At 46.5% G+C, this 18895-nt stretch overlaps 1 protein-coding gene across 5 annotated transcripts in view; it reads right to left on the bottom strand.

The window, feature by feature from the left end:
- Positions 1-18895, bottom strand: part of DIS3L2 (DIS3 like 3'-5' exoribonuclease 2) — a 358321-nt gene that overhangs the window by 43714 nt on the left and 295712 nt on the right. For all 5 annotated transcript variants that reach the window (XR_011254705.1, XM_069578628.1, XM_069578629.1 and 2 more), the window contains one exon: positions 2079-2158. Coding sequence is in view for 4 of the 5 variants with exons in the window: in XM_069578628.1 (XP_069434729.1) it covers positions 2079-2158 (80 nt within the window). In the remaining variant the exon portion in view is untranslated. The remainder of the gene's footprint in view (positions 1-2078; positions 2159-18895) is intronic.

The following is an 18895-nucleotide window of genomic DNA, read 5'->3' as shown; positions in this document are numbered from 1 at the left end:
AAGGGCTGCCTTCTGACACAACAGCCTAGATTCCTGCAACTGTTTTCCAGAAACAGAGCCATCCAAAAAGAATGATGGTGTTAAAGGATGCTTGGTCAACTTTCCTGAATGACTGATTTGGTAGGAATTGCGGGTACATTAATAGCTTAGGATAGCATTCTCCTAAGGATAAATTACAAAGATGAGTAACACTTTGAAAGTAATCTGAATGGAGATTTGGTCTTGAAGGCACTCAGTAACCCATCTGCCACCAATAACAGAGCAAGAGTTCTTAACGAAGATCAAGTTTTCTTCTAGAAGATTCCATTGGCATGTGCCTATTTGATTCTTCCACTGGGTAAAACTAACCAGCTTGGGTACTTAATACAATTAGTCCTCATGTCCAGGTTGGGACTATTCTTGTCATCACTGAGTAGCACCCTGGGACATCAGTTGTCTTTCATCTATTTTTGCCCCAGAGTTAATGTGATAATGTTGACTCTGCCTCACTCAGCTGTGGCAAGTGACCTTAAACAAGTTACTTACATTCCCTAGACCTCAGTTTCTGCAAATACAATAGTAATAGAAGAAAATTCTTCAGGTTATCATGAGAATTAAGTGGGATAACACTTAATTACAGTACTATCCCTCGACTAATCCATTGAGTCAAGGCCATGGTTTTTCCTGTGGTCATGTATGGATGTGAGAGTTGGACTATAAAGAAAGCTGAGCATCGAAGAATTGATGCTTTTGAACTGTGGTGTTGGAGAAGACTCTTGAGAGTCCTTTGGACTGCAAGGAGATCCAACCAGTCCATCCTAAAGGAGATCAGTCCTGGATGTTCACTGGAAGGACTGATGTTGAAGCTGAAACTCCAATCCTTTGGCCACCTGATGCGAAGAGCTGACTCACTGGAAAAGACCCTGCTGCTGGGAAAGATTGAGGGCAGGAGAAGGGGATGACAGGAGGAGATGGTTAGATGGCATCACCACCTTAATGGACATGAGTTTGAGTAAACTCTGGGAGTTGGTGATAGACAGGGAGGCCTGACGTGCTGTGATTTACAGGGTCACAAAGAGTCAGACACGACTGAGCGACAGAACTGAACTGACTGATCCTTCGCCTGTGATACACATAGTAGGTGCTCAATGGTAGCTGCCTTCGCCATTCATCACGCTCATCGTCTTCTTCAGAGCACACCCCTCACCTCACTCATCACCACTTTCACTGTCCCACAGACAAACACACGCAGTCAAGGAGGCAGCCTGTGATGAAGAAAAGAAGTGTATAAAACTATGCCAGGAGCCATCTTTGAACAAGGTCACCAACTTAAACCTCTGTGGGTACCCACGAATGGCCCATCTGTGAAATTCCCAAGGTAAGGAGGAGGGACACATTGGGAGATTGGGACTGACATATCCGCACACTATATGTAACATAGATAACTGACGAGAACCTGCTGCATAGCACAGGGAACTCTGCTCATTACTCTGCCATGACCTATATGGGAAAAGAAAATTAAAAAACAGCAGATGCATGTATATGGAAAACTGATTCACTTTGTTGGACAGCAGAAACTAACGCAACATTGTAAATCAACTATATTCCAATAAAAATTATTTGAAAAAATGGAAAACAAATTCACAAGGCAGGCGGATTACCACAACAAACTCCTATAAACAGTACAGTCAGACTGAACTACAGCAAAAGTCACACAGTGAGCCCAATAAGCAAGCCCATGATTGGAGGTGAAGTAGGGGTGGGGGGTCAAGAAGAGCTGCAGCCTGGAAAGGAAGGTTCGCTTTGGAATATATTGGGTTGGCTAAAAACCTCGTCTGTGTTTTCCCGTAGCCCTGCACTAATCTTTCGGCCAACCCAATACTTCTAATACATTACATCTGTTCTGACACAAGTATTTTCACACCCTATACAGAAGGGCAAAAGAGATTTTACAGGAGAAATACTTTTGTGCCAGCTCTTTTCTAATACAGTCACAAAAAGTGTGATTGCCTCCCTGAGGATCTCTTAGTCAGGGAGGCCGCGTACATGGAACCCCAGGGACAGGGTCAGGCAACACGCTTTCCCACAGAGTGGCTTACTTGTTGCTGTCTCGGTACTCGTAGACATGACATCCTTGAGGCAACCCAGTCTCGTGGTCCAGGGTGAAAGCCAGCTTTAGCTGCATAAGGAGAGAAGAGAAAAATGGGTACGTTTTAGGCAGTGTGCTCTGTTCATTCTGACAGCTGAAATGAAAAAACAAAAAACAAAAAAACAAGAAAACAAGCAAAATCACTTTCCCTCAAGAGGACATGGTGTGGAGAACCTGGCCTGCCCGCCCTGGGAAGAGCCTGCACCTTACAGGGACACAGGTGTCAAGGAGAACTGTCACCAGGACTCAAGTTCTCCATTCGGCGAGCAACCAACTTTTATTAAGGCCCCTATTTGGTGCCAGACCCTGAGTGAGCTGATGCGGAAAGAGCAGAGAACAGTAGCAGAGAGGATCCTGTGGTTTAGTAGAAGAGACAGACATCCGTCACATAATCGTGCTGATGAATGGAAAAAACATGTGTGTGTGTGTGTGTGTGTGTGTATGTGTGTGTGAGAAACTTTAGATAGGTTCTCTGAAGAAGGGAAAAAAAAAAAACCTCCTGTGTTTCTACAGGGGTAAATAACCTGACCTAGACTGGGAAAGTGGGAAGACAGGGTTATCTAGACAGTGGGAAGGATGGAGGGGAGAGAAGAGGGCCCTCCTTGGCAGAACCCTGGGTGCAAGACTTGCAGGAGCTGAAGGACGGATTGGGGGAGGGGGGTGTATATTGGGCAATGATGCTGGAAAGGAAGGCCAGGGCAGGGTACGCAGGGCCTTCTCAGCCATGTTGAAATTTCTGACCTTTACCTTACTAGCAAAGGGAAGCCTCTGACATGTTTTAAGAAAGGGGTAGATGACATGACCAAAGTTATGTTTTAGCAGGATCCCTTTGTCTATTACAGAAAAGACCTTTGTCTATTAGAGAAAAGACGGCAGTGGGGAGGGCAGAAGTAGGAGCCCCTGTGGCAGGCAACTGAACAGTGCAGGTGAGCGGTGATGGGGCTGGGACCAGAGGGCAGGTGGGTGAGATGGACAGAAATGGACAATGTGAGATCTTGAGTAAAGGTTCCGCAACAGAATGGACAGAATATGCTGATGGATTCGGTGCTGGAGAATGTGAGGACAGAAAACAGGAAGTCGGGATGGTTCAGGTTTTTGATGTTAACAACCAGGCAGGTGGTGGTTCCACTGCTGAGCTGGAGGACTGAACGCAGGGACGGGCAGACAGTCCAATGTCTGATTTTGGCCATGTTGACTTGGAGGCGCTCCTTAGCTTTTTCCTGATTAGGGAAGATCAGGAACAAGGATTCTGGTGATGATGTCTTGGTTTCTTTCCGGATTCTAAGAGGAGTGTTCAGGTGTGGCTGAGAAGCCAGAGCTCTGTGAGGGTGTCTGTCCTGCTGGGGCCTGGACAGCTAGGGCAGCGCTAACATTTATTTCCAAGTGCAGAGATAGTTACCAGATTTACAAATTTCCTAGGTTTAAACATCACTAGGGAGGGAATTTGCTAGAGGTCCAGTGGTTAGGACTTGGTGATTTTACTGTGATGGTCTGGGGTTCAATCTAAGATCCTGCAAGCCACACAGTGTGGCCAAAATAGTTCAATTAAATTTTAAAAAATCACCAGGGAAATTTTTAACTAAAATTAACTGCACATTAGGAGGATATATTATTATAGCTTTTTTTTTTTTTTTAACTGAAAGCTGCTGACACAACTACTGATGTGCATCATTAGATTCTGGATGCCTTTCCTCTTCCTTAGAGGGACATGAGCTTGTAGGAATGGCCTGTCCTCTCACTGACCCAGATGAAAATAAAAAAGCAGAAACAAGCCCTGCTTCACCAGCATGGAGCCAGGAACTTCAAGTCAAAGGCATGTTTTCCCCACAGAGCACCGCTTGGATCTTCCCAGCCCTCTTTCAGTAAAACAGAAAGCAGTTATTTACAAATATCTGTTAATTATAAGCCCCCCTTTTTTCTTTACTTTCCTTTTTGTAGCTAAATTCAGGTCTCTATACACTTAGTCCATTTCAAAGACTCTACTGCTTAGAAATTTTCAAAGCCTTCGATTCAGTGATTCAAGTTACAAATTAATGGCTTGGAAAAGTATCATAAATGTAGAGGAAAGAGTTTTCTTTTTTAAAAAACTATTTACTTCAGTATTATTTATTGGAAAGACTCTGAAAAACCAGAAATAGCAGAACAGTTAAATAAACCATACTAGAGTCAGGTGCAGAAAAGCATACGGCTGATAAATGGTTTATAAAGAATGTTTATTAACCTGGGGAAATATTCAGGTTAGATGAAAAGAAGCAAGATGCATATTTGATCAGTTCAGTTCAGTTCAGTTGCTCAGTAGTGTCCGACTCTTTGTGACCCCATGAATTGCAGCACGCCAGGTCTCCCTGTCCATCACCAACTCCCAGAGTTCACTCAAACTCACGTCCATTGAGACGCTGATACCATCCAGCCATCTCATCCTCTGTCGTCCTCTTCTCCTCCTGCCCCCAATCCCTCCCAGAATCAGGGTCTTTTCCAATGAGTCAACTCTTCGAATGACATGGCAAAAGTATTGGAGTTTCAGCTTCAACATCAGTCCCTCCAATGAACACCCCTGATCTCCTTTAGAACGGACTGGTTGGATCTCCTTGCAGTCCAAGGGACTCTCAAGAGTCTTTTCCAACAACACAGTTCAAAAGCATCAATTCTTTGGCACTCAGCTTTCCTCATAGTCCAACTCTCACATCCATACATGACCATTGGAAAAACTATAGCCTTGAGTCGACGGACCTTTGTTGGCAAAATAATGCCTCTGCTTTTCAATACACTATCTAGGTTGGTCGTAACTTTCCTTCCAAGCAGTAAGCGCCTTTTAATTTCATGGCTGCAGTCATCATCTGCAGTGATTTTGGAGCCCCCCCAAAAAAGTCTGACACCGTTTCCACTGTTTCTCCATCTATTTGCCATGAAGTGATGGGACCAGATGCCATGATCATCGTTTTCTGAATGTTAAGCTTTAAGCCAACTTTTTCACTCTCCTCTTTCACTTTCATCAAGAGGCTTTTCAGTTCCTCTTCACTTTCTGCCATAAGGGTGGTATCATCTGCATATCTGAGGTTATTGAGATTTCTCCCGGCAATCTTGATTCCAGCTTGTGCTTCTTCCAGCCCAACGTTTCTCATGATGCACTCTGCATTTAAGTTAAATAAGCAGGGTGACAATATACAGCCTTGACGTACTCCTTTTCCTATTGGAACCAGTCTGTATTCCATGTCCAGTTTGAACTGTTGCTTCCTGACCTGCATACAGGTTTCTCAAGAGGCAGGTCAGGCGGTCTGGTATTCCCATCTCTTCCAGAATTTTCCACAGTTCATTGTGATCCACACAGTCAAAGGCTTTGGCATAGTCAATAAAGCAGAAATAGGTGTTTTTCTGGAATTCTCTTGCTTTTTCCATGATCCAGTGGATGTTGGCAATTTGATCTCTGGTTCCTCTGCCTTTTCTAAAACCAGCTTGAACATCAGGGAGTTCACGGTTCACGTACTGCTGAAGCCTGGCTTAGAGAATTTTGAGCATTACTTTACTAGCATGTGAGATGAGTGCAATTGTGCAGTAGTTTGAGCATTCTTTGGCATTGCCTTTCTTTGGATTGGAATGAAAACTGACCTTTTCCAGTCCTGTGGCCACTGCTGAGTTTTCCAAATTTGCTGGCATATTGACTGCAGCACTTTCACAGCGTCATCTTTCAGGATTTGAAATCGCTCCACTGGAATTCCATCACCTCCACTAGCTTTGTTCATAGTGATGCTTTCTAAGGTCTACTTGACTTTGCATTCCAGGATGTCTGGCTCTAGGTGAGTGATCACACCATTGTGATTATCTGGGTCGTGAAGATCTTTTTTGTACAGTTCTTCTGTGTATTCTTGCCACCTCTTCTTAATATCTTCTGCTTCTGTATGGTCCAGACCATTTCTGTCCTTTATTGAGACTATCTTTGCATGGAATGTTCCCTTGGTATCTCTAATTTTCTTGAAGAGATCTCTAGTCTTTCCCATTCTGTTGTTTTCCTCTATTTCTTTGCATTGATTGCTGAGGAAGGCTTTCTTATCTCTCCTTGCTATTCTTTGGAACTCTGCATTCAGATGGTTATATCTTTCCTTTTCTCCTTTGCTTTTTGTTTTTTTCCTTTTCACAGCTACTTGTAAGGCCTCCTCAGACACCCATTTTGCTTTTTTGCATTTCTTTTCCAAGGGGATGGTCTTGATCCCTGTCTCCTGTACAATGTCACAAACCTCTTTCCATAGTTTATAAGGCACTCTATCTATCAGATCTAGTCCCTTAAATCTATTTCTCACTTCCACTGTATAATCATAAGGGATTTGATTTAGGTCATACCTGAATGGTCTAGTGGTTTTCCCCACTTTCTTCAATTTAAGTCTGAATTTGGCAATAAGGAGTTCATGATCTGAGCCACAGTCAGCTCCTGGTCTTGTTTTTGCTGACTATATAGAGCTTCTCCATCTTTGGCTGCAAAGAATATAATCATATTTGATCACATACCCCCAAAAAAGTACATTAAAAAAAAAAACACCACAGATGGCATAGAAGACTGGAAGGAACAATGTCAAAATGGCAACAGCAATTGTTGTTGTCATTGTTCATTTGCTCATTCATGTCCAACTCTTTGCAACCCACAGGACTGCAGCATGCCAGGCTTCCCTGTCCTTTACCATTGCCAGGAGCTTGCTCAAGCTCATGTCCACTGAGTTGGTGATGCCCTCCAATCATCTTGAACTCTGTCATACCCTTCTCTCCCTACCTTCTATCTTTCCCAACATCAGGATCTTTTCCAATAAGTTGGCTCTTCTCATCAGGCGGCCAAAGTATCAGAGCTTCAGCTTCAGCATCAGTCCTTCCAATGCATATTCAGGGTTGATCTCCTTTAGGATCGACTGGTTTGATCTCCTTGCTGTCCAAGAGACTCTCAAGACTGCAACAGTGATGTTTTAACTTTCTTTGCATTTTCCAAAGTCTTTATGAGAAACATGATGAAATAAAATCTGCTGTCCTTAGTAACAGGAAAATTAGAAAACTTAATTCTTAATCCAAGTCTATGCTGCTGCTGCTGCTAAGTTGCTTCAGTCGTGTCTGACTCTGTGCAACCCCATAGACAGCAGCCCACCAGGCTCCTCCGCCCCTGGGATTCTCCAGGCAAGAATAGTGGAGTGGGTTGCCATTTCCTTCTCCAATGCATGAAAGTGAAAAGTGAAAGTGAAGTCGCTCAGTCGTGCCCGACTCTTCACGACTCCATGGACTGCAGCCTACAAGGCTCCTCTGTCCATGGGATTTTCCAGGCAAGAGTACTGGAGTGGGTTGCCATTCCCTTCTCTGAATCCAAGTCTATGACCCAACCACTAATGCTGAAGAAGCTGAAGTTGAATGGTATGATGACCAACAAAATCTTCTAGAACTAACACCAAAAAAAAGATGTCCTTTTTATTATAGGGGACTGGAATGCAAAAGTAGGAAGTCAAGAGATACCTGGAGTAACAGGCAAGTTTGGCCATGGAATACAAAATGAAGCAGGGCAAAGGCTAATAGAATTTTCCCAAGAGAAAGCACTGGTCATAGCAAACACCCTCTTCCAACAACACAAGAGAAGACTCTACACATAGACATCACCAGATGGTCAACACCAAAATCACATTGATTATATTCTTTGCAGCCAAAGATGGAGAAGCTCTATACAGTCAGCAAAAACAAGACCAGAAGCTGACTGTGGCTCAGATCATGAACTCCTTAATGTCAAATTCAGACTTAAATTGAAGTAAGTAGGGAAAACCACTAGACCATTCAGGTATGACCTAAATCAAATCCCTTATGATTATACAGTGAAAGTGAGAAATAGATTTAAGGGACTAGATCTGATAGACAGAATGCCTGATGAACTAGGGACAGAGGTTCATGACATTGTACAAGAGACTGGGAGCAAGACCATCCCGAAGAAAAAGAAATGCAAAAAAGCAAAATGGCTGTCTGAGGAAGCCTTACAAATAGCTGAGAAAAGAAGAGAAGCCAAAAGCAAAGGTGAAAAGGAAAGATAAACCCATTTGAATGCAGAATTCCAAAGAATAGGAAGCTGAGATTAAAAAGCCTTTCTCAGTGATCAATGCAAAGAAATAGAGGAAGACAATAGAATGGGAAAGACTAGAGATCTCTTCAAGAAAGTCAGAGATACCAAGGGAACATTTCATGCAAAGATGGGCACCATAAAGGACAGAAATGGTATGGACCTAACAGAAGCAGAAGATATAAGAAGAGATGGCAAGAATACACAGAAGAACTGTACAAAAAAGATCTTCACGACCCAGATAATCACGATGGTGTGATCACTCACCTAAAGCCAGACATCCTGGAATGAGAAGTCAAGTGGTCCTTAGGAAGCATCACTTCAAATAAAGCCAGTGGAGGTGATGGAATTCCAGTTGAGCTATTTCAAATTCTAAAAGATGACGCTGTGAAAGTGCTGCAGTCAATATGCCAGCAAATTTGGAAAACTCAGCAGTGGCCACAGGACTGGAAAAGGTCAGTTTTCATTCCAATCCAAAGAAAGGCATTGCTAAAGAATGCTGAAACTACTGCACAACTGCACTCATCTCACATGCTAGCAATGTAATGCTCAAAATTCCCCAAGCCCGGCTTCAACAATACGTGAACCGTGAACTCCCTGATGTTCAAGCTGGTTTTAGAAAAGGCAGAGGAACCAGAGATCAAATTGACAGAATCCGCTGGATCATCGAAAAACAAAAGAGTTCCAGTAAAACATCTATTTCTGCTTTATTGACTATGCCAAAGCCTTTGACTTTGTGGATCACAATGAACTGTGGAAAATTCTGAAAGAGATGGGAATACCAGACCGCCTGACCTGCCTCTTGAGAAACCTGTATGCAGGTCAGGAAGCAACAGTTAGAACTGGACATGGAATACAGACTGGTTCCAATAGGAAAAGGAGTACATCAAGGCTGTATATTGTCACCCTACTTATTTAACTTCTATGCAGAGTACATCATGAGAAACACTGGGCTGGATGAAGCACAAGCTGGAATCATGATTGCTGGGAGAAATCTCAATAACCTCAGATATGCAGATGACAGCACCCTTATGGCAGGAAATGAAGAACTAAAGAGCCTCTTGATGAAAATGAAAGAGGAGAGTGAAAAAGCTGGCTTAAAGCTCAACATTTAGAAAACGAAGATCATGGCATCTGGTCCCATCACTTCATGGCAAATAGATGGAGAAACAGTGGAAACAGTGTCAGACTTAATTTTTTGGGGCTCCAAAATCACTGCAGATGGTGACTGCAGCCATGAAATAAATACGCTTACTCCTTGGAAGAAAAGTTATGACCAACCTAGATAGCATATCAAAAGGCAGAGACAATACTTTGCTAATGAAGGTCCGTCTAGTCATGGCTATGGTTTTTCTAGTAGTCATGTATGGATGTGAGAGTTGGACTATAAAGAAAGCTGAGCACCAAACAATTAATGCTTTTGAACTGTGGTGTTGGAGTAGACTCTTGAGAGTCCCTTGGACTGCAAGGAGATCCAACCAGTCCATCCTAAAGGAAATCAGTCCTGAATATTCATTGAAAGGACTGATGCTGAAGCTGAAACTCCAATACTTTGGCCACCTGATGTGAAGAGCTGGCTCATTAGAAAAGACCCTGATGCTGGGGATGATTGAAGGCAGGACGAGAAGGGGACAACAGAGGATGAAATGGTTGGATGGATCATCGACTCAATGGACATGAGTTATGAGTAAACTCTAGGAGTTGGTGATGGATAGGGAAGTCTGGTGTGCTGCAGTCCATGAGGTCACAAAGAGTTGGACATGACTGAACTGAACTGAACTAAACTGGATGAGGGAGTGGGAAGGACTGGGGGCTGTGGTCAGAGAGTAGGTTGTATATGATCTTGGAGATGGAACAGTCAATCACAAGATTGAAAGAAAGGTCAAGAAACGGAGAGTCCAAGGTTGGGGTGGGGGTGGGGTCCTCCGTGAGAGGTCGCATATCAATTCAGGATGATGACTGTTTCCCAGATAAACCGATTCAGAAGGCGTGTCCTGGAGGTGTTCAGGTTGTGTGGGTGTGTGTAGGCACCTACTGTGTGAACAGTTCTACATAAATAAATCAGTCCAACTGGTCCCTCTGCAGATGTAAGAGCATGTGCAGCAGTCACTTTCTCCTTCCTCATGAGACTCTAGCTTCATTCAGCTATACCCTCCTGCCCCAGGCCAGGGGATTCAGAGGGAAGCAGATCCAGTCTCCAGGGCTGGGCCTGGCAGTTCTAAGGTGACCTCACATACATTCCAGTAACTGATCAGGAACCTAAGCCAGTCAGTGCATGGCATTTCCTGGCCCTAGGAATGGGTTCAGGAAGGGACATGTGATCCAGTGGAGGCCAATGTTTGCTGGGTGCTTCTGAGCGCGAGGGCCAGAACTGTTGCAACTCGCTTGCTACCAGCCCGAGGAGGAAGCCAGCTCAGGAAGGAAGCAGACTCAAAAGACCTGAGAAGAGCAGAGCCAGGGCCTTGACAAGAGCCGAGCCTGCTCCCTGCCAGCCTCCCGGGCCTCGGCTGCTCTTTGTAACCACTCATTATTTCTCTCGAGGACACCGACACACTCCACTTCCTTGGCTCCGCTTGCTCTAATCCACTCTCCATAACGCAGCTGAGTCATCCTTCTAAACACAAGCCTGATGACATGGCCCTCTGTAAGGACCTTTGATGGCTTCTCCTGCTGTCTATGCATCAGAAGTATAGAAATGAATGAAACACAGGCCAGTCCTTCTGTGGTTGGCTGCCGCATAATCGAATGTGGGCTGCGACCGAGGGTCGGGTGAGGTGGCAAGTGCTGAGGCGGGTGAGCCCACCACGGAGGGCCTTGGGGGAGAGGACGAAGTCTTGGAGGAGAAGCTCGAGTCGGCCCGATGGGAAGAGCGCCCGGCCTTCTCCTGCCACAAGGCTCCATGCTCTCCTTCCACACCGCGCTGCTCACTGCAAGCCTGGACAGTGCCAGGCACATCAGACCTCCAGGCCCTTCTGTGTGCTTCCGGGGGAGTCCTTCTGGTCCGTCCCAGCAAGATCTCACGCATCCTTCAAGATTCTCTCTGTAAGAGTGGATCTTCCAGTTCCCTCCTCCGGGGACTGGAGGCATGGCTGTTCTTCCCCAGGGAGTCCAAGGGATCAGGAGTGGGAGCTTCACCAGGTACCCTGGGCACTCGGTGCCCTAGCTCTGTCCACAGAAGGTGCCCAAAGCCTGGTGTTGAGCTGAACTGCAGAGCAGAGGTTCAGAGCATCTTGTTTACCTGTCAGCCACAAACTGCTCCGGTCATTTCATTTACAGACACAGAATCACGCCCCCTGCAGGCTCCTGAAGTCACCCCACTTTATGGAGTTTGTAAGTCCTCACTTCTGTAAAGAGAGCCTGTGCACATCTGGCCGCCTTTGGTCACTGTATCTCCAGACTGCCAGCAGCGGCTCAAGTCCTTTCGGTGCCCAGGGGCTCCCATCTCACAGCACCTCTGAAGAGGAGCTCAGTCCATTGCTCCACAATACTTATGGAAGATGCCTCATGAGCTAAGCGTGGTGAAGAAACAGGCAGGCCTAGAGGCCACCCTCTGTGCCAGTGCTGGCTCTAATCAGGGCCCGTCCACCAAGTGGCTCGGCTTGGGCCGCTGGCCTGCCAGGATGACAGCTGCTCTGAGACGTCATGAGGTCTGGCCTTCCCTTTCCAGAAGCAGTGCCATGTCAAGCAGAAGAGCCCGCTATGAGTCAACCTTCTCCCTGGGAGGACAGTTTCCAACTGCACGACATTCCTGTACTGCGTACGGAGGGAAGGCAGCAAAGGAACCACGATAGGCAGTGACAAGGCTGCTCTGTCGACTTCCACCAGCAGAGGAGGGAGGCTTTAAATGGGTCTGCTTAGAGGTAAGGTTTTCTTCTGGACAAAAGACAAGCCAGTCTCTCTAGCAGGAAGAGAAGAGCCTATGGCGTCCAGGGGCTTAGGCTAGACCCCAGAGGAGGGCAGAGACTCCTATTGGGACCCCTTCTGACCTTGCCTGCCTACTTCAGGGTGGGCCCTGGGGAAACTGGCACTGTGAATGATCTGAAGGAGCTGGGGTGGGCGGAAGAGGCTGGAGGCCTCCCCCACAGACTGTGGGAATGTGGGATGCAGGCCCTGTTGGAGTTGTTGGGCCTGCAAAGGTCCTCCTTCAGCCTCCTTGAGTCTTGGCAAGCGAGACTACAGGGCCATCTTCCTAGCTGGTACAATAGATGAGCATTGAGACTGACTGACTTAGGACTGAGGCAGGCTTCCTCAGGGCTCTCAGACACCGCTTGAGGAAGGGCCTTCGGGTGAATCTCAGGGGAAGAACGAATGCCCCAGGCCAAGCAACAGAGGGGTCCATGGAGTTATTTAATGTATTCATGAAAGGAAAGAGACCTTTCTTTGTACATCAGCCCAGGGATGCCAACGGGCCGGATTACATTCATGAGAATAACTGGAAGAGAGGAATGGGACTGGACAACAAAGATGGCTGAGGGTGGCTTGTGAGATGTTCCCCTGGGCTAATGAGCAAATTGGTCTTTAGTCTGCTCAGGTGCACAGCTGGCATTCCCAAACAGCCACACTCCTGGGGAACAGACACACAGGCCATGTGGTACTAAACTCCAAACAGCTACGTAATATCTCAGAGACCCCAGTGCTTTTGAAAATGCTAGCCTGATCTAAGAAGGGTAAGAGATGCATTAAGAAGTTTAGGAATGGCCTGTCTTGTTCAGAACCAAGATGGCCTCTGATGGGCACCCAGCTCTCTTTCTGGCCATGGTCTGGACTGCACCTGCAGGCCATGCAGAAGAGAGTGGTTTCCCTCTCTGCAGGCTGCTCGGTGACGGAATAAGGGCGAGCCCCATGACCCCTCTCTGAGTTCCTCTCACAGGGGTGTAACAAGAGAGGTAGCTGGTGAAAGCAGAGTGCTGGATCTGGGGCCAGGACTGCTCTGGTTCAAACCAACATGGTTTCTGCAGGAGGCCTGTGAGCTTGCTTCAATCTGCTAGCTATTAGGACCAAGGTTCAAACGCAGGTCAGGGACCAGGCTGGGACACCTCCAGCCTCTCCATAGCTGACTTTTCCCTCACAGTCCAAGGGTCCTGCAGGGTGTCCAACTCTTCCTGAAGCCCAAAGTGGCAAATCCCATCACAGTTCAAACATCTCAGGTATGCTATTTATGGCACACTTAAAAAAGAATAGAAAAGTTACTTCTACCTGAGCCTCGGTTTTGCAAACTGAGAAAATCTTATTAGAAGGAAATCTTCACATTCTCTCTGAGGTGATCGTTAGTTTTTCTTCTTTAGTTTTCATTGTTTGGTTTGGATTTCCTCAGCATTATTTCCTTTTTTTCCATCTCCTCTCTGCTTTCTTTTATAAGACAAAGATGCTGTGGACTTGGCTTTCACTTGGTTCACAGTGATTCTATGGCAATGTATTAAGTTTCTTTCTCCTAAGTCCACTGAAGTCTTTTTGGACTTGGAGAGAGCTTTTTAAGAAAGAACTTGCTCATTCAGCAGGATTTTCCTCCCCACCCCAAGCTCTGGTTCTGACCTGGAAAAAATAAGAGTGAGAAAGAGCAAGAGAATCCTGCAGTCCTGACGCTCAACGGCACAAACCACAAAAAAGAACCTTGCTCCAGTAACGTAATCACGGAGGTTTCTGGCACCTTGGTCTTTCAAGAAAAATACATCCATCTGCTGGCACAGCGACCCATCAAACTAAATCCTGTTCAGCATGGAGTTCCCAATTCATTAGTGTTGGAAAGTCTATAGCGAGGCTGGCCGATCCCACTGGATGACGCCTCCCTGCAGTGGCGTCTATAAACCCCACAGCTGTGTTTTCACTTAAGGCCACTTCTCCTGACTCCATCGCACCTTGTTCCAGAGGCTTGTTCTATCCTCATTAAGGTTCAAAATGACAGGTCAAGTCACAGAGTGAAGTCAGAAAGAGAAAAATAAACATTGTATATTAATGTGTGTATGTGCAATCTGGAAAAAGGGTATGTGAGTGAAAGCTGCTCAGTCGTGTCTGACTCTTTGCGACCCCATGGACTACAGCCCACCAGGCTCCTCTGTCCATGGAATTCTCCAAGAAATAATACTCAGATGGGTAGCCATTCCCTTTTCCAAGGGATCTTCCCCCTGACCTAGGGAATGAACCTGGGTCTCCTGCAATTCTTTACCATCTGAACCACCAGGGAAGCCCAAAGGGTATAGATGATCTTATTTGCAAGGCAGAAATGGAGACAAAGATGTAGAGAATAATCATATGAATGCCAAGGGGGGAAGGGGTGGTGGGATGAATTGGGAGATTGAGATTGACATATACACACCATGCGTGTGTGGTCAGTCAGTCGTGTCCAACTCTTTGTGACCCCCTGGACTGTACCCCGCCAGGCTCCTTTGTCCATGGGATTCTCCAGGCAAGAATACTGGAGTGAGTATTCTTGCCTGGAGAATATACTGTTTCCCCATTTTCTTCTCCAGGGGATCTTCCCAACCTAGGGGTTGAACCTGAGTCTCTTGGGTCTCCTGCATTGGTAGGTGAACTCTTTACCAGGCCACATATACACACTCCTGTGTATAAAATAGATGACTAATGTGAACCTACTGCACAGCACAGGGAACTGTGCTCTGTTGACCTAAATGGGAAGGAAATCCAAAACAGAGGGGAGATATGTTAACATATACCTGACTCACTTTTGCTGTATGGCAGAAACAGACACAACATTGTAAAGCACTTATACTCCAACAAATATTCATTTAAGAGAATGACAAGTCAAAGATTCTTCAGGGCTAAGGTATTTTTACTTGCTCAGAAAAGCCACCTGTCTCCACAGCTATGGTCAACCCATGGGGAGTAAGTAAGTGTTGGTCGCTCAGTCATGCCCAACTCTTTGCAACCCCATGGACTGCAGCCCACCAGGCTCCTCTGTCCATGAGATTTTCCAGGCAAGGATACTGGAGTGGGTTGCCATTTCCTTCTCCAGGGGATCTTCCTGACCCAGGGATTGAATCCAGGTCTACTGCACTGCAGGCCGATTCTTTATAGACTGACCTACAAGGGAAGCCCATGGGGAAGGGTGCTCTTATTCGGGAGACACAGCCTGCTTGGTTCACGCTCGGTTTCCCTCAGTCAGCAAGCCAATCCTGTCCACCATGCGAGGGTTACCTCATGGCTCACCAGCATGGCGAGGCCACTGGAGCTCTGCCGGGCGTGGCCCCACAGCACCTCTGTCTTTCTCACTGGATAAGACCAGCACAGAAGTGCTCACTGCCCTCCCCAGCACCTGGGTTGGCACAAAAGGCACTCCTCTGCCCCAGCCTTCCTGACCAGGCCCTTCCCTGGTCACTGGGCCTCCTCTTAGGCTCCTCAAATCCCTGAGAAATATGACGACAAGGAACACAAAGCATGAGGAGCAAGTCTACAGCTGTCACACGTAGTCAGAGGTGGGGATGGTGTCACAAAGGTGCTCAACACCCCCACAGCAGGAGCTGGTCTAAGGGTCTTCCTGGCCAAAGAGGGTGACTTGTGTTGGGACATGACCAGATCAGAACTATCTCTGCCCAGCTCTAGGGCTCAAGCCAACCACTCTTTGGGATGGGAGCTGCCTGAAGCTGCTTCCACAGAGGAGTGCCCCTGTGGATGGTGGCGGGCTGCACGTGGCCCCTCCATGTGCATGGAGCTGGCTGTGCATTTTGGAGAGAGACTGTCTGGGTCCCTTGGCATTTAGAATATGTCATCCGTTCTGCGGCCTAGTCATTTGCTTTCTAAAGCCTGTGGCTGACCCCAAACTGTGGAGAATATCCCCTCAGCAGGGGCCCCACTTCAGCATCCTTGCTACCTAGTTTCTACCTCTGCATTTCTGATACTAAAACCAGGAAATATGACGCCCGATCACAGGAACTATGCTCACATTCTATATGTCCTATTACTTCTGCCTCCTAAGCAGCCTAAGTGACAGGCTACCTGCTCACTCAGGGAAGTGGACTCAACTCTGTCCTTGAGTCAGGTTAGGCTGCAGGGAAGTGACATCTGTAGACGACATGAGCTTGCTCACTAGCTTATCTCCCTTCTTCAAGCTGTGTTTTATCCAACTTTCATCCGAGTGTTTTTGTGAATAACCTTATCACACCTCCTTTCTTCACGGGCCAAACATGTAAAATCTGTCCACTACAACACACAAGGCCCTGAGATCAAGCCTCATGTGAAGAACTGCTTGTAGTGCCAGGAAGAGGGTCCCCTGACTTTTAATGAGATTTGTTCTAAGAAATAACCTTATGAAATCTCTCTCTTCTCCGCAAAGCAGGAAGCTACCTCTGCATTTCTGATACTGGAGCCAGGAAACATGACGCCCGGTCACAGGAACTATGCTCACTCTTCTAGATGCCCTGTCTCTCCTGCCTCCTCTCCTTGCTTCTGACTTTCCATTTTTCTTTCTGCTGTGTTCATCTTACTGTGTGTTCCCTTTGTTGTAAGTCTCCTCAAATCCGTTTTGGAAACAGTTAAGAGTACACATAAATAAAATAAAAGCCAAACACACGTCAAAATAGGAGATCTGGGCAAGTTCGAATACAACTTGACTGAACAAGGATCCTGATGGTAGGCATGCAGTTTGTGGAAGAAAGAAAACGGGACACGAGCCTCAGAGCCAGTGATCAAGCTGGCTCTATTCTTGAAAAAACAGAAGAGAACAGAATGATCTTCCAGGGAATTGGCCTCAGTTTCCAGGGACTTGAGGAGTTGCAGTTATATAACCCCACGCTGGAAGCCAGCAGCCCTGGCCTTGCCTCTGTTCCTCCCTGGACTCCGGGCTGGTGTGGGGTTCTGAAGGCCTTAGCCTTCCCACCTGTAAAATGGGGCTGAGTTCCTTTACAGTCATCCTCATGGTTTGTTTTATGGATGAATGTAAGATACTTTCTAGGTTTACTGGAAGAAAGCCATGGTAATAAGTTCCTGCTAAATCTGTCAGAAGAGAAGCTCTGAAGATTTTAGGAGGCCCAGTGCTCACATCTTTAAATGTTTCATAAAGAGGCGGCAGAGAAGAATCCCCTTGCATCCTGCTGTCTTATGTGGCCAAGAGCAACCGTCAAAGTTCATGACTTGATTCCACACCGCTGTGTTTCCTTCCACCCAGATGAGGCCAAGTGTCTGGACAACGTATTCCAGGACAACATTCTGGTCTGAGGGCTGCCAATCTGCCCCACTGTCCTGCTCCTGCCTTCACCTACAGCAGAGGCTTAGCAGCGCCTCCTGGCAAAACCATCACTGTCCACAGCCCTCCAGTCACAAAATGCCTGTTGATCGGACAACACTCACGCGATTGCGCACAACAGCCTGAAAGGGACACCTAGGGGAACCATTCCTGGGGTTACGGGAGCTTTCTATTCTCGTCCAAAATAATGATTAGTGTCTTAAAACAGCCTTTTCTTTTTGAACAATATACCACTCAAATAGGTGCCATTCTAACTACGGCAAAAACCAGAGAACAGATGAGCACTGTGATCTTTAAAGAAAATACAGAAAGCAGCTTATAGCTAGGATGATATACAAAGATCAAAAACATCTAAGGAGGTTAGGGGAGGATATTAGAAAGGGCTCGGATCCAGCAGAGCAGACTTTCTGTTTGCCTTGCTAACTGAAAAATCAGCTTTGGTAATAGAGAATCTTTGGATAATCTCGCAGAGTTGAAAATCGTTTAAGAAACTAGACGTAATGTTCAATGTTAAAAAGAATAAGTTTCACAATAATCTTAAGGAAACAGTTTCATTGGGCAGAAATGTGTTTTCCCTCCAACATTTGTGTAATCTCTCAAGGGGCTCTGAGCTAGAACTTAGGGGGCTGTCAGAGGCCCCCCCACAGACTACAGGGACCTTGGGGATCCTCTAGGATAACTGTCCAGAGCACCTGACAGGTTTTCTTTCCAGCACTCTTAAAAGGTCACCTTTAGCAGCGACCCTCCTGCCTGGGACACAGGCCTTATATTAGAAAGGAGTTCATTTCACCTGTGAGTGGGGGGTCCCTTTAAACAACAAGCAACGCGGCAGAGAAGGAAAGAGTACAGACACTTCAGAAGCTGGTTTCAAATCCTGGCTTTACTTCCTATGAGCAACTCGACCCCAGGCAAGTTACCTTACCTCTCTGCACCTCAGTTTCCTCCTCTGTAAAATGGGGACAATAATGGTACCTACTTCACAGGGTTGTGTGGAAATCACATGAGAGAAAGCACATTAGAACAGTACCTGGCTATGGCCAAATAAATGTTCCTGATGTAATAAGCCTTAGAGTTATTCCTTATAATGAGTTGAGATCAAATTTAGAGGACAGCACACTGGAACAAGTGACTGGGGGAGACCCAACAGTTCCAGACATGATCACTCTAATACCACAATAAGAGGCATTTCCACAATAAGAGGGTTCAATTTATTAACTGGAGTGGTATTTGGGAAGACTCTTCTCTGTGTGCAGGACACGCAGCAGGGGGGTACTCTGCAAGAGGACACACACTTCATGGCCTCCCCGTTGGCTTCAGGAGCCCTGCCAGCTCTTGTGGTGGCTGGGGGGCCATGCTGCTGCGGGGTCGTCCGTCACAGGCAGCCCTACTGGACCGTGTTCCGGATGGGCTGCTCCCCACTGCAGCAGCAGGCAGGGAGGCCATGGTGCCCCAACGCGAGGCTCGCGCCTCAACAGAAAAGCTCCCAAGGCCTCGCCAGGTT

This window comes from Ovis canadensis, chromosome 2, assembly GCF_042477335.2.
Source record: "Ovis canadensis isolate MfBH-ARS-UI-01 breed Bighorn chromosome 2, ARS-UI_OviCan_v2, whole genome shotgun sequence".
NCBI classification, from domain to species: domain Eukaryota; kingdom Metazoa; phylum Chordata; class Mammalia; order Artiodactyla; family Bovidae; genus Ovis; species Ovis canadensis.
The sequence above is the reverse complement of the archived record's forward strand: the minus strand, read 5'-3'. Positions and strand labels throughout refer to the sequence as shown.